Source organism: Chanodichthys erythropterus, chromosome 17 (genome assembly GCF_024489055.1).
Source record: "Chanodichthys erythropterus isolate Z2021 chromosome 17, ASM2448905v1, whole genome shotgun sequence".
In the NCBI taxonomy this organism is placed as follows: Eukaryota; Metazoa; Chordata; class Actinopteri; order Cypriniformes; family Xenocyprididae; genus Chanodichthys; species Chanodichthys erythropterus.
Window position 1 is genome coordinate 1,388,227 of NC_090237.1, and position 15,210 is coordinate 1,403,436.

At 38.9% G+C, this 15,210-nt stretch overlaps 2 protein-coding genes across 4 annotated transcripts; one reads left to right on the plus strand and one right to left on the minus strand.

Moving 5' to 3' along the window:
- The first annotated feature begins 590 nt into the window (after nucleotides 1–590).
- On the plus strand, nucleotides 591–5,666 carry gmfg (glia maturation factor, gamma). Of its 2 annotated transcripts, XM_067366315.1 has the most exons (8): nucleotides 591–643; nucleotides 728–824; nucleotides 1,499–1,595; nucleotides 1,722–1,771; nucleotides 1,857–1,906; nucleotides 4,673–4,755; nucleotides 4,887–4,960; nucleotides 5,387–5,656. In XM_067366315.1, exons 2-8 carry the CDS (start codon nucleotides 822–824, stop codon nucleotides 5,456–5,458), a joined length of 429 nt encoding a protein of 142 aa, XP_067222416.1. In that variant the 5' UTR covers nucleotides 591–643; nucleotides 728–821; the 3' UTR covers nucleotides 5,459–5,656. The 2 variants fall into 2 exon arrangements, with proteins under 2 accessions (XP_067222416.1, XP_067222417.1); XM_067366316.1 differs by having other exon boundaries at nucleotides 617–824; nucleotides 5,387–5,666.
- Nucleotides 5,667–5,844: 178 nt separating this feature from the next.
- Nucleotides 5,845–14,139, minus strand: paf1 (PAF1 homolog, Paf1/RNA polymerase II complex component). 2 transcript variants are annotated; one of them, XM_067366309.1, is made up of 14 exons: nucleotides 13,954–14,139; nucleotides 13,815–13,841; nucleotides 13,474–13,566; nucleotides 13,254–13,375; nucleotides 12,207–12,273; nucleotides 11,356–11,457; nucleotides 11,132–11,237; nucleotides 10,977–11,045; nucleotides 10,753–10,856; nucleotides 10,533–10,649; nucleotides 9,094–9,222; nucleotides 8,896–9,001; nucleotides 8,689–8,773; nucleotides 5,845–6,522 (listed from the first exon to the last, which is right to left on the minus strand). In XM_067366309.1, the coding sequence occupies exons 1-14, from the start codon at nucleotides 13,998–14,000 to the stop codon at nucleotides 6,215–6,217; spliced, it is 1,482 nt and encodes a 493-aa protein (XP_067222410.1). In that variant the 5' UTR covers nucleotides 14,001–14,139; the 3' UTR covers nucleotides 5,845–6,214. The 2 variants fall into 2 exon arrangements, with proteins under 2 accessions (XP_067222410.1, XP_067222409.1); XM_067366308.1 differs by having other exon boundaries at nucleotides 5,848–6,522; nucleotides 13,815–13,844.
- Between the last annotated feature and the right edge of the window lie 1,071 nt (nucleotides 14,140–15,210).

A 15,210-nucleotide genomic window follows, 5' to 3' on the forward strand; every position in this document is an offset into this window, starting at 1 on the left:
TTTGAGATACAGCCTTGGTCAGAAGCTAAAACAAGTAGTAACATTTAAAAAACATTTGACGAACGTCCAACTAAAACATTTTAGGAAAAAAAAAAACGTTTTATGAACAGTGCATTAACAACGTTTTTGAGAACATTATTAAAGACCAGATAACTTTAGACAAACATTCTATTAAGGACGTTTGTTCAAAACTTTGAGAGAACCTTGCCAGAACGTTAGCCAAACGTTCACTGTTTGCTGTGTGTGTTCAGAACAGATTCCATCATACTATTACTACTATGTCTGCTGTATGTGTATTTTGCATAAGTAAATTTTCTGTATGTATAGAAGAGCTGAACTAGATTTGTCCAAATATGGTGCATACAGCAGTATTTTTTGGGGAAAAAAATGCAAAATAACTTTTTATTTCTGAACTAGATGCTACTGAGTTAAACGTGCGTAAAGCTTTGAAACATGTTGTATGCTGTATACATGCTGTTTCTGCTCACTACGCAGTGCACTAGTGTGCTCACTATGCAGTGCACTAGTTTTTCTCAACTGATTCTGCTCAGTGCTGCTCTCTGCTGGATGGGCTAAAACCACAGTGACTGCATGACTGAGAACAAACAACCACACAAGAATCATTTCAGCTCAACATTTTGTTGTTTGTAAAAAATCTGAAATCAATAACCATATTTGTGAATCTTGTCTTAGCAATTCATTTGCAAATAATCTGTCATTCTTCAAGACACCAGAAGGCAGTGAGTTTGACGTCAAAAGACTCAGAAAGTTTCTTCAGCATCCTGTCACAAGAGCCCAAAGAGGAACTGCAGAGCTGCAGGATGGTAAGACGGATCTCATCAATGCTTCTGTTAGGTCTAAATTTACCAATAATGTGTTAATTTATGAGTCTCAAAGCATCGTGAGGTGCTGTAGAGTCGCTTTATGATTATAATTTTGTTGAAACAGGATGCAATGAATTAAAGCAGTAGAGCAAAACAGCACTTCCTGTCCTCAATCTCTTACACAAGCATTTATAATGGCGTTAACCAAGCTAACAGGGAGCGTTCTAACTTTAGATAATTTTCTGGCAAGGTTCTCTCAAAGTTATGAACAAACATTCTTCCAGTAATGTTAATAGAACATTTGTTTAGAGTTATCTGGCCTTTAATAATCTGGCCTTGTTCTCAAAACGTTTGCACAAAAATGAAGCAACAAACAGTAATGTTTTATTTCTGAAATATTTTAGTTGGATGTTTGTCCAAATGTTTCAGAACGTTCAAGTAACGTTTTCGTAATGTTTGCAAAATGAAAAAATGGAACGTTCCCTTAATGATCATATAACATTTTTAAAACAAGCATTCAGAGAACATTCAGAAATAACATTTCATAACTTAATGGGAAAGTTAGCAAAATGTTCTTAGAACATATTTTTGTTGGCTGGGGATTCAGTCAGAGTGAAAGATTTTAGTGATTTAAAAAATTTGAGTTATGAATACATTGGTCATTGTTTCATCAGTCGAGTTCTCTAGTCGTGTGCGAGGTGGATGTCAGTCTGCAGGAGAAGCTCAAGAAGTTTCGCTTTCGTAAGGAGACGAACAACGCAGCCATTCTGAGTGAGTTTCACAGGGAAACCAGTATGTTGTTTGTCTTTGCAAATTAATGCAGCCCATGTCACACTGAAGCTGTTTTACTGTGCTGATATTTGTCAGACATTCATTAAATGCATGTTTTTTTTTTAGTGAAAATCGATATGGAGAAACAGCTGGTTATCTTGGAGGAAGAGTATGAGGTCAGTGTGTGTATCTGTGATGCTACGAGGATCATGAGGTTAAAGGTCTTTGCTCTGTTAACCTCTGTTTGTGTGTGTGTTTCAGAATATCTCTCTGGACGAACTCAGAGAAGAACTTCCAGAGCGTCAGCCACGATATCCTTACTGTTGCCACAGTGAATGAGATGTTCATATGTCTTTAGGGTTATTATAGTTAACTAAGACTACATATAATAACAAACTTTTTTGCTACTAGAAATAAAATTACCTTTAACTGAAATAGAAAACATGCATGGTAACCAACACAATGGAAAGGGAGCACAAGAAATAATGAGAAACAAAATAAAAGTCCATAAGAATGAACAAAATTAAAAGAAATTAAAACCAAAACTGAACATGACATTACCCGCCCCCCTTTGTAAGGCGGCTCCTGATGTCTAAACAGATGAGGAGGGGTTGACAGGGAAGGTGGTAGAAGAGACCACGTGGAAGCCAGCAGGGGACGAGAGCCTAGAGTGACCCAGAAGTTGGCCAGGAAGATGGTGACCAACAGCGGAACAGATGAAGGTAGGAGTCAGGAAGTAATGAACATGACCGACTGAGGTGACCCCAGGAGATGTGGAGACTAAGGCGGTGTCTGATGGATGGAAAGGCCAGGTGACACCGGAGGACCAGGAGACCAAGGTGGAGCATTGGTGACGAACAGCCGAGGTGGAGTCAGAGTGCTGGAGGACTGAGGTGCAGCCAATGGGAGTGAGGACTGAGGCGGAGCCAGAGGTAAGGAGGAGTCCGATGAAGCCGAAGGGGTGGAAGAACAAGGCGCAGCCGAAGGTCGTGGAAGTCCATGGCGGAGGTAGAGCGATGACTGACCAAGTTGGACCTGGAGGGATGATGGTCCCGGGTGGAGCAGAAGGAGCTAGGAGTCAAGATGGAACTGACAGGCCGACGATCTGAGGTGGAATCATAGGCTCGGAGGCCAGAGGTGGAGCCAGGGGATCAACACAGCAAGGCAGAGCTGGAGAGCGAGCAAACTGATGCATTGTTAGGCTGAGTCGCAGGAGGAGGAGGAGGTGGAGTTGAACGGGACCAGCAGAGCCGACACAGAGGAACTGGATGCCTTACTTGGAGGAGGAGGGAATGGGAAGCTATTCAGAACCATCAGTGACCACAAAGACTTGGAGCTGGGCGGAACCAGCAGCAACTAAGAAGACTTGGAGTCGGGCGGAACCACAGGTAATTAAGAAGACGTAGAGCTGGGTGAAACTATCAGCAACTAAAAATACTTGAAGCAGGGTGGAACCAGCAGTGACTAACACCCCTTTACCACCAAGGCAGTTTGAGTGCTGGTTCGGAGCCAGAGCCTAGTTTCAAATCAGTTCTTTGCCTTTTGACACCCAAAGCACCAGCTCCGAACCAGGAAAAGTGGTTCGTAAGTAGCACCAAAACATTGCCGGTCTAGAAGTAAGAACCGCTTGCGTCAGGGGCTGGGGTGCGGTTACCATGACCAGCAAGAAACTTGTGACCACCTTTTTTGAAATAGCAGCTAATCTAACTAGTAGCAGCTCGATTGTAATCTCCGTCTATAAACAAATTACGGCGAGCCGCGTGTGGATGCCGATGTAGGTTCGCAAAGCCATGAGCATCAATAGTATGGAAACGTCCACCATTGTTGATGGAAGGCTTCTTCGAGATGCATCGGAGCGGACCGATCGGCGGGTGATATAGAAGTGCTGCTGGTCCACGGGAATGTTTGTAGAACATACGACTCCTTGTGCTTTTGGATTGTTCTCGCAGTGCTTTGATGTCATGCACTGATCACTCTGCGAGAAGCCGATGCATCTCGAACAAGCTTGGTGTGTTTGGCGCTACCGCAATATCTTTGCTGTGAAATATGAGATGTATACAGTGATGTAAGACCTGGCTCTGTGCTGGCTCTCTAGCCCTTGGAAAGGCAAACCAGTTCTTAGAAGGCTTGAAGGCAGTTGAACTAATTCCGAACTGGCACTAGCACTAGCACTAGCACTAGCTCTGAACTATCTCCCGGTTCATGCTGGTGGAAAGTAGCTCTAAGAAGACTTGGAGCAGGGTGGGACCGGCAGAGATGAATGAGAAGAGGAGCTTGACTGCTGGGCAGGACAAGTAGAAGTGGAAGAGCTTCAGACTGGACTAGAACGTCCAACCAGTCGGACAAGACCGGCAGAGGAGGAAGAGCTTTGGGATTAGGCATATCCAGTGCCAGGATATCGAGCTCCGCTAATATTCCCACCGGAACAGATATGGGGATCAGCTCACTATTCAGACTGGGCAGCAGGCTTTGGCTTCATTGTGGGCATTGGCTCTGGCTCTGGGTCTACGGTGGGCTCAGGCTCAGTTTCCATGGTGGGCGTGGGCTCTGGTTCTGGGTCCGCTCTCTCCTCCTCTTCACGCACCGTAAAGGGAGATCTGCACTGCAGCAATATTCACTTCATGTAATCATAGAAATTCCCTCGAGGACCATCCCCAGATAACTTAGCCTTCGCTGCAATATTAAGTCCGACATAGTAAAAGTTGCAGAATTAGTCATCTGGGTAGTTTGGTACACTAAGTCCAAAAACTCCTGCATGTAGTCCTTAGAGAGCTATCATCCAGGGAGAGGAGGAGACGGATGGCTGCTAAATCCATTTTAAATCCTGTTCTGTCACACTTGTGGTCAGGTAAGAAGACGAGGCGATGCACAGCTGATCCATTAGCAGCGATATTAGCTTTAATATACTTGACACAACAAGATACAAAGAAGGCTAACAATGTGAGCAAACACAACACCAGACAATGAACTGAGCAAACTGAGGGAAATATGTACACTGATAGAACTAAACAAGAATCAGTAACCATGATGACAAATGATGTTTTCAGTATCTGTGTGCTTTCTTTGACTCGGTGCACGTATATTGTGTACAGTTATAAACTGACCCACGGTGATGGACGCGTGTCGTATCCGCTCTGCTTCATCTTCTCTAGTCCTGTGGGTAAGTAAAGGGTTAATAAACCAGCTGGAGACTGTCAGTATGTGCATGTGCTTCATATTTTGCTCATGATTTCCACTGGAGTTGCTGCTGAATCTTTTGCCTGTGTCTTATTGAGATCTAAACTCTCACAGGCTGTAAACCCGAGCAGCAGATGATGTACGCGGGCAGCAAGAACAGACTGGTTCAGTCCGCAGAGCTCACGAAGGTAAAGTTTAGTCATGACATTTATGGAGTCAGAGGACAGTTAATATATTTCATCAACAGGCTGCAGTGTTTCTGCATAAATCTCAGCTATGCAATCATTTCACTTCATTGAGTTCAGCTTTTTGAAGTCATTTTGTAAAGCCTTTGTATTGTAATCTGATACACAATGATACAATCTCCAGCTTTCATAATTTCATAACTGATGGGTTCATTTGTTCATAATAGAAAATTATGAACAAATTAAACCATCAGTTGAATTCTATATTAATGCATGTTATATGAAACGCCTGAAGTTATGGTAATAAACTGTTACTTGATGAAACTACTAAAGTATTATTATGAATAAATGTATTTTTTTTGTACGCTGATGTCTTTGTATTGCTGTTGAAATTGATTCATAAAAGCAATAAATCTTTTCTGTTTGTAGATTTTTGAGGTTCGTAATCCGGACGACCTGACCGAAGAGTGGCTGAAGGAGAAATTGTCATTTTTTCGCTAAATTGTGACCAGAATCATGAAATTGTGCAGTAACAACATTCAAAACTGCTATCTGTTTAGCTTGGAATTGTTCTGTTTACAAAAGTATTTTATTCTTGCTCATTTCATTTTCTTAAATGTCGATGTAAGACATTGTGCCTGGAAGTCTGTATGAGCCATGTTCACAGTGGCCTAAAGCATTTTAATTTACATATTTCATAACATAAATCACGTTTGAAGTCTCATTGTGTTTGAATCAGCTCATTTTGGTGATTTTTAGTGGATGTATGAAGTCAAGTTCAGGTGTAGAGAATCACATTACAAATCACAAACTCAGATGTAACAAAATCATTGTTTATTTACAATGTTTACACTGTTATGAAAGGAAAAACTACAAAAAAAAAGTCACTAATAAGTGATTTGCTCAGTCTCCATCCATAATGAAAAGCCAGAGAAATAAAACAGGAACATCAAACACCCAATGAAAACTACAGCAGGACAAAACTGTGTCATTCAGTTCATTTCTCACATCGATGTGAAACAGATGGCAGGACACACGTGTGTGATGCTCACAGTCACAGCCATGAAACACGTCCAGGTCATATTTCATCACAAAATCACTGATTATCTTCATGACCAGGAAATGCACAAGTAAAACATAATTTCATTTGGCTGAAAAGTGACCTGGACATGTGTTTCATGACATTCACCAGAGAATACAAGAAAGAGTTTAGTTTTGAATGCTAACAGATAAAAGGAAAACATGTGAATGTGCGTCTCATTCGCTGTCGCTGCCGTCGCTGGAGTCTGACGCTCTCTCGCTGCCGCTGTGCTGGACGCTGCTGCTGTTGCTCCTCGCTCGCCCACCCTCATCATCCTCGCTGTCATCATCGCTGCCGAAGATCTCCTCCTCGTCACGCGCAGCGTCCCGGTCCTCGCCGCTCTCGCTGCCGCTGCTTTTCCTCTCGCGCCGTTTGCGGCCCTCCTCGTCCTCCTCCTCGTCTTCGTCTGCCGGCCGCTCCTCATCCTCACGCTCAGACTCGCTCTCAGAGTTGTCGGAGTCGCTAGCCTTCTCTCGCTCCTCGCCTGAACACAGCATCATATCGTCATATATCATAATAACAACGTCAAAGGAGCTTTTCAAACTACAAAGAATAAAGTAAAAAATAGGCCTGTTCACACCAGGAATGAAACATTAATGTTAGCACTATGAGCACTACAATAACTAAAATGGTAACTGTAACTATAACTAAAACTTTAACAAAAACTACAATAATAACTATACTGATAACTGTGGCAATTACTATGACAACAACTAAAATGATAACTGACTAACTATAACAATAACTATGGTATAACTATAATGTTAACAGGACAAAATACAATGTTATAGTTATTATTATAGTTATTATAACTATAACAATTAGTGTGACAATAACTGGTGAACACTACAATAACTATGACAACTACAATAAATATAACTAACAATAACTATAATGATAACTACAAGTATAACGATAACTACAACAACAACAACAACTAGAGCTATGACAATAACTAATGATTACCACAATGATAACTATAACGATAACTACAATGATAACAACAATAACCATGATGATAACTACAATGATAACGATAACTACAATAACTACAACAAAGACAATAACTATAGTGATAACTACAATGATAGCTAACAATAACTGACGATAATTACAATAACTATAACTAAGACAATAACTACAACTATGATAACTATAATAACATGACGATAACTACAATAACTATAACAAAGACAATAACTATAGTGATAACTACAATAACTAACAATAACTATGACGATAATTACAATAGCTATAACTAAGACAATAACTACAACTATAACTACAATAACTATAATAACATGACGATAATTACAATAACTATAACTAAGACAATAACTACAACTATGATAACTACAATAACTATAATAACATGACGATAATTACAATAACTATAACTAAGACAATAACTACAACTATGATAACTACAATAACTATAATAACATGACGATAATTACAATAACTATAACTAAGACAATAACTACAACTATGATAACTATAATAACATGACGATAACTACAATAACTATAACAAAGACAATAACTATAGTGATAACTACAATAACTAACAATAACTATGACGATAATTACAATAGCTATAACTAAGACAATAACTACAACTATAACAACTATAATAACATGACGATAACTACAATAACTATAACAAAGACTATAACGATAACAATGACAATAACTATGATTATAACTACAAAAAGTATATTGATAACTACAATAATTATAACAATAACATGACGATAATTACAATGATAACTGTTTACTATAACATAACGATAACTATGATAATGATAAATATAACTAACGATAACTACAAGATTAATGATAACTACAATAACTACAAATATTATAAACTATAACTGATACATATGACAATAACTAACTACAATAACAAACTAATAACAATAACTATGAGTACAATAACTATAATAACTATAATCATAACTGACTGTAGCTTTAAACAGAACTATAATTATGACTAACAAGAAGTATAATGATAATTGTAACAATAACTATAACTATGATAACTAAAACAATAACTATGACTTTAACTATAACTGTAACAATAGCTATAAACGATAACCATGACTATAATAACTAAAACAATAACTATTTAACAATAAATCTAATGGATAACTACAAAAATAACTAACCATAACAATGACTTTAGCTGTTATGATAACTATAATGATAAAAGTAAGTATAATGATAATTGTACCAATAACTGTAATGATAACTATAACTATGATTATATCAATAACAGTCACTATGACTATAATTATAACTATATTAGCGTCCACAGCAGCGGATGATATCGTTCTGTTTATTTTAAGCAGTGCGCAGCAGTTTTGTCATCTGCCACTTTAAATGCTTGCGCTCTTTAAAGCAGGATGGATTCTGATTGTCAATGTTTTTATTATTCATCAACCTTTCGAAGTGATTCCAATGATATTGTTCCTCTGTGGCGTTATCATTCTAGTTGTGCTGTGGACTCTATTCTCTTGGGGTTAGAGCGATTTTATGGTTATAGTTATTGTTCCTGGTGTGAAAGAGCCTTCAGACTGAATCACACTTTGACTGGAGTCACGCACGCACACACACACACACAGCTGATATAATGATGATGTGTGTGTTACCAGAGTCCTGCATGTCTTTCTCCAGGTCCAGCTCCTCCTCTTCATCCTCTGGCTCGTGATTCTCCAGCTGAGCCTTGCGAGCCTCCTGTCAATCAAACACACACACAGATCACATCAATCTGAATCAATTCAATCAGGCTTCTGAACCCTCTGTTTATATGCAAATAAACAGTTTCTAAAGGTAAAGCGTGTTGGAAGTGAACTGACCTGAGCCTCCAGCTCTTTCTCGTTCATGTCTCTGTGTTTGCACACCAGCACAGCGTTTGTGGACGACTGAGCGCCAACCTTCGCTCGCCGCTTGCTCAGACGCACCCTAAAACACACACAAGCGGTCAGTAACAAACACACAGAGTAGTGTGAGTCTGCTCCGGGTGGGCGGAGCCCGTCTGCGTGATTGACAGTTACCTGGTCTCCAGCTCGTTGTAATAAACGCCGTCTCCATCTCTGAAGATGAAGAAGTAGTTCTCCTCGTATCCTTTACTGGCCTTGTTCTTCACGTTCCAGTTGTACTCGCGAGCGATTTTATAATCGTATCTGCACACAAACACACACATTAGACAGGTGAATGTGTGACTGTGTAAAATCTACCTTTCCTCCGGATACACAAAGGCTTCATAAACCTCAGATCTGATAGTTAAATGTATATGCTAATGAATTACAGACATTCAAACATTTATTATTTATCATTTAACACCTTTTGAGCAATAAAAAGGTTAAATTTGCACACATAATCATATAAAATTACAAAATGCCTTTATTTAGAGGCCAAAAAAGTGCAAAGACAAAATGTTTTCGACTCGCATTGTCATCAGTGTCACAATAATATGGGATAAAAATAAAAAAGGTTAAGACAGTTCTGACTTTTCTGCTTTGAGATAAAAAGTCACTTTTTTATTTTTATTCTGTGGTGTAAACAAGCTTCTAGAGCTGCACGATTCTGGCTTAAATGAGAAACACACTTTCTGTTTAAAATAGTGATCACAGACAATCAGCGTTTTTGAACAAATCTCTTGAATGAATGATTCAATGACTCACTTATAAAGACTTCACTTGTTTCATTACTGGATGAATCAGCATTTTTTAAAGAATCTCTTGAATGAATGATTCAATGACTCACTAATAAAGACTTCACTTGTTTCACTACTGGATGAATCAGCGTTTTTGAATGAATCTCTTGAATGAATGATTCAATGATTCACTTATAAAGACTTCACTTGTTTCATTACTGGATAAAACAGCGTTTTTGAATGAATCTCTTGAACAAATGATTCATTGACTCACTCATAAAGACTTCACTTATTTCATTACTGAATAAAACAGCATTTTTGAACAAATCTCTTGAATGAATGATTCAATGATTCACTCATAAAGACTTCAATTATTTCATTACTGAATAAAACAGCATTTTTGAATGAATCTCTAGAACGAATGATTCAATGACTTGTTCATAAACACTTCACTTATTTCATTACTGGATAAATCAGCGTTTTTGAATGAATCTCTTGAATGAATGATTCAATGACAAATACATTTTTTACCAGTCACTTGTCACCACCTACTGGTGTAACGATGTAATTGATACAATCTTTATTTGAAGCGTCAAGTTACTTTCAAAAGGTGATTTACACAGATGAATCACTGTCATTTAGGAGTAAGATCACGTGAGTGTTTGAATCGAGATTGCTAGCTTTTAAAGATTAATTGTGCAGGTCTAGAACCAACTAACGTTTAACTCTGAATATTGACATCACTAAAATTCATTCCACTTGAGTTTCATGAATAAGGCTCTGTGTGTGTGTGTGTGTGTGTGTGTGTGTGTGTGTGTGTGCACATGTGCGTCTTACACTTCATCAGGCATGTACTCCAGATCCTCCTCCACGTCTCTCTTGCGTTTGCGCATCGTGTCCTCGTTGGGAAGGAAGTACGCCACAAACTGATTCCCCTCCTCGTCCATCATACCCCTGAAAACACACGGCACCAATGAGTCTGTGCTGTCCTGCTTATGCTTGTGAAATATGATCGACTTTCACTGATTATATATTTTCTGAGGATTCACACACACACCTGATCATGGCCTGTGACATCATGTCCACTCCCGCCGGCGCAGAAACATCTTTAGGTGCCGGATCTGAGTCAAAGATGACTTGAGCGCACGGATTAATCCACATCTGTGACCAGAAACAGACAGATGTGAGCACGTTGATCGATATATTGGTTTTACTGATTAATCAGCACTGATAGTTGTCGATGTGAGAGTGTGTGTATGAGTGTGTTTGTGAGAGAGAGACCTTGAAGTCTGGGAAGACGGGCAGCACCTCCACAGGCGTGACTCTAGGTTTGCTGTAATGCTGGGCAATCTGAAAGATTCAAACAGAAGAGTGGATTTAGACATCAAACTGATGCTGAAGTCACGTGTGTGTGTGTGTGATCTGCATGTGCTCACGGATTTCTGTGCGTCTTCAAAGGTTTTCTCAATGGCAGCGATCTGACTGTCTCTGTCTTTGTAGATCTCCTCCTCTGTGAACTGCTGCTTCACGGACACACCGATCCTACAGGACAACACACTCACTTACTGACACTTTATTTTACAGTAATTTAAAAGTGTAACGGCTCATTCTGCATATTGAGATGCGAGACGGATCAGATATGTGAGACGGATTCACTCACTTGACTTCCACCTTCTCGTTGGAGACGCCGTATCTGTTGAACTCGGTGGAGATGTACTCCGTCTTCCTCATCCACGGCACCACTTTGGCATGCTGCTGCGATCTGAACACACACACACACACACACACACACACACACACACACACACACACACACACACACACACACACACACACACACACACACACACACACACGTCTGTCAGCCTCAGTGCTGGGGTCAAAGTAGGGCTGGACGATTAATCGAAAAGTAATCCAAACCGAAATTCAGAACCTCTAACCAACGTAATTTTCCCATGTCGGTTATTTCGTTTTTTTAATCCTGTTAATACATCCCACTTAAAAACATACTACTGTGTGTGTAGTCATGTGACTCCGCCCTGTCAAATCAGTGAAAAGCAACACGCAGGTGAACGCAGAGGCAACACACACTAAAGTAATTATTATAGCATATATTTTTCTACTTTTGAAGGAAATATTTACAACCCACAGCTTCACAATTAATGGAGAGACTTAGGTTTGAATAATTCACACATGCAATCGCTCTCATTACGTACTGATACTCTGCTAATTTATCTTTATCTGACTTACAACGAGCAGAAATCTGTAAGAAATGTTACGAACCATAGATGGAATAACTGCTGAAAGTGAGCTGTTATGTCAGATCAGGAAAAAATATCCCACCTTAATAGTCAATCATATTTACAGTACAAACTGAGGGCAAAAAAAACAATATAATCGTTCATTAATCGTAAGAGGTAAAATGTTTAATTAATCGAGGTTTTGATTTTAGGCCATAATCGTCCAGCCCTAGGTCAAAGGTCACTGAGAGGAGAATGACATCTCTCGTACCTCTTTGAGCTGGACGGAGCCGTGATTTCCTCCTCCAGCAGTTTCTCATCAGCAGGATCCAACAAAACTGAAACACACACGAGCATTTGATTTCAATTCTCTGATTTATGCAGATTAGAGGATTTACATGGTGTATGTGAGAGTGTGTGAGTGAGTGTGCATGTGAGCGTGCATGTGCACGAATGTGTGTGAATGAGTGTGCATGTGAGTGTGCGTGTGCACGAATGTGTGTGTGAGTGAGTGTGCATGTGAGCGTGTGTGTGCACGAATGTGTGTGAGTGAATATGCGTGAGTGTGCATGTGAGCATGCATGTGCACGAATGTGTGTGAATGAGTGTGCATGTGAGTGTGTGTGAGTGAGTGTGCATATGAGCGTGTGTGTGCACGAATGTGTGTGAGTGAATATGCGTGAGTGTGCATGTGAGCATGCATGTGCACGAATGTATGTGTGTGAGTGTGCATGTGAGTGTGCATGTGCACGAATGTGTGTGTGTGAATGTTCATGTAAGTGTGCGTGTGCACAAATGTGTGTGTGAATGAGTGTGCATGTGATTGGGCGTGTGCACAAATATGTGTAAGTGAGTGTGCATGTGAGCGTGCATGTGCAAGTGTGTGTGAGAGTGTGCATGTGAGCGTGCGTGTGCACAAATGTGTGTGTGAATGAGTGTGCATGTGATTGGGCGTGTGCACAAATATGTGTAAGTGAGTGTGCATGTGAGCGTGCATGTGAGCGTGCATGTGCACAAATGTGTGTGTGAGTGAGTGTGCATGTGTGGATGAGTGATTGAGTTTGTGTGTATGTGTGTGTGAGTGTTTAGTAAGTTTGTGTGTACGTGTGTGAATGTGTGTGAGTGCGTAAGTGTGTAAGAGTCTGTGTGAATGTGTGTCTGTAAGTGTGTTTAGTAAATTTGTGAGTGTGTCTGTGAGTTTTTGTGTCTGTGAATGTGTAGGAGTGTGCGTAAGTGAGTGTATGAGTAAGTGAGTGTGTTTAGTAAGTGTGTGTGTGTGTATGAGTGAGTGTGTGAGAGAGTGTGTGTATTATCTCACTGCTGGGGTCGATGCGGTATGTATCGGGGTTGATGAGGTCGATGGTGACGCCCAGATCCGGTTCGGTGAGCAGCTCATGTTTGTGTTGCTTCTCTAGTGATGTGGCTTTATACTGCACAAACCTGCAACACACAACACACACTCACTGCGACACATCCCATGAAACACACACACACACACACACACACACACACACAGCTGAGCCGGACCGGAGCCGTACCTGTGCTGGTCGAACGGATATGTGATGAACTTCGGATCAAACGGGATATCTGGAAGACTGTTTCCATATTTCACTCTGCACACGACTCCAGACCTACAACACACCACACACACATCATCACCCGGAACGACTGTCTGTCATTGGTCAGTCAGACAGATGGTCCCGCCCCCAGTCTCACGTGATTGGCTGACATGTTGATTCAGTTCAGTTCAATAATAGTGTCAGCGCATCCTATCCACCCTAAATAGTGTTCAGAACCTTGAGTACTATTTAGGGTGGATAGCGTGAGAAATTATCAGTGACTTTATCCATCAGAAACACAACATCTTCATCATCCTCACCTCTCTGGGACGCTTCTGTGTGCTGAACTTCTGCAGAAACACACATAATGACACATAAATCATATAAGTATGGATTTCTACATCCAGTGTTTATGTTAGCATAGTGTTTAACAGGTTAGTGATCGCAGATCTCGCTCACCGGTGTCCGTCCTCGCGCTGCGCCTGCGTCTGTATAGTAGGAGCCATAGAGGAGAAAATAAACGCCTTTCCTCCACACAAACAAAAAACAAAGAGTTTAAAGCAGCTTATCGACAGAAACAACAGCAACGCGCGCGCCTGCGTGCGTGTGAGTGACTGACTTCCGCCCCGCAGTTACTGCAGCAGGACCCCGCGCGAGAGGAGCTGCTGCCCCGCTCACCGCCTGAATCAAACTGACCGCTTCACGGTCAAACTACTCAAATGCTGTATATGTTTCAATGCATTCATTGGCGTATATAGTGATATATATCACTATTTATTTATGTCGTGTAGATCAACAGAGGTGTTTGTTTTAATAGTGAGCATTCATGTCAACTTAATATGACTGCTGCTTTTGGAATATTGCTTCTCAAGAATGGAGGCACAAACCTGCTAAATAATAATAATAATAATAATAATCCTGCATAATAATAATAATAATATTAATAACAATAATAATAATCCTGCAAAATAATAATAATAATAATTCTGCAAAATAATAATAACACTAATATCATCAATATAAAACAATATCAAAATATTTTTAATATAATTTATTATAATAATTATTTTATTTTATTATTTTATTAACTGTTAAACAATAATAATACAAAATAATTAATTTTTATAGCATTTTTTATTTTACATTCAAATTGAAATATAAAGTATTAGTATTATTTTATATTAAAATGGTTAAATAAAATAATATCATAATTCAATTTTATATATTTATATAGTATTCTTTAGTAATAATTTGTTAAATTATTTTATATTCAAATTGAATAACAGTCATTATTATCATTATTTAACAACTGAAATATAAAATATTAGCATTATTTTTATACTCAAATGGTTCAATAAAATAATAAATGCATTTTTATATAGTATTAATATTTGTTTTATAATTTATTATAATTTCATTCAAATATTTATATACATTATTTTATTATTAACATTTTAAATATACAAAATTACCACTTTATTTGAATTGAATAATACAAAATAATTAAATATTATATGAAATACTACATAACATTTTTTTATTTTATATTGAACTTGTAAAATATAATACAAAATATTTTAATGTTATTATCGTTTATTCAAATTGTTAATAAATTATCATTATTTAAGAACTGAAAAATAAAATATTAGTATTATTTGTATACTCAAATGGTTAAATAAAATAATAATAAATGCATTTTATATAGTATTCTTTAAT

Coding starts and splice junctions, on each gene's coding strand:
- gmfg (XM_067366315.1), top strand. Junction 4,756..4,886: donor CATCTTCTCTAGTCCTGTGG/GTAAGTAAAGGG, acceptor AAACTCTCACAG/GCTGTAAACCCGAGCAGCAG. Junction 4,961..5,386: donor AGTCCGCAGAGCTCACGAAG/GTAAAGTTTAGT, acceptor TTCTGTTTGTAG/ATTTTTGAGGTTCGTAATCC.
- paf1 (XM_067366308.1), bottom strand. CDS start 14,000: ATGGCTCCTACTATACAGACGCAGGCGCAGCGCGAGGACGGACACCG. Junction 8,774..8,895: donor AGAAAGAGCTGGAGGCTCAG/GTCAGTTCACTT, acceptor TTTGATTGACAG/GAGGCTCGCAAGGCTCAGCT. Junction 6,523..8,688: donor GAAAGACATGCAGGACTCTG/GTAACACACACA, acceptor TGCTGTGTTCAG/GCGAGGAGCGAGAGAAGGCT.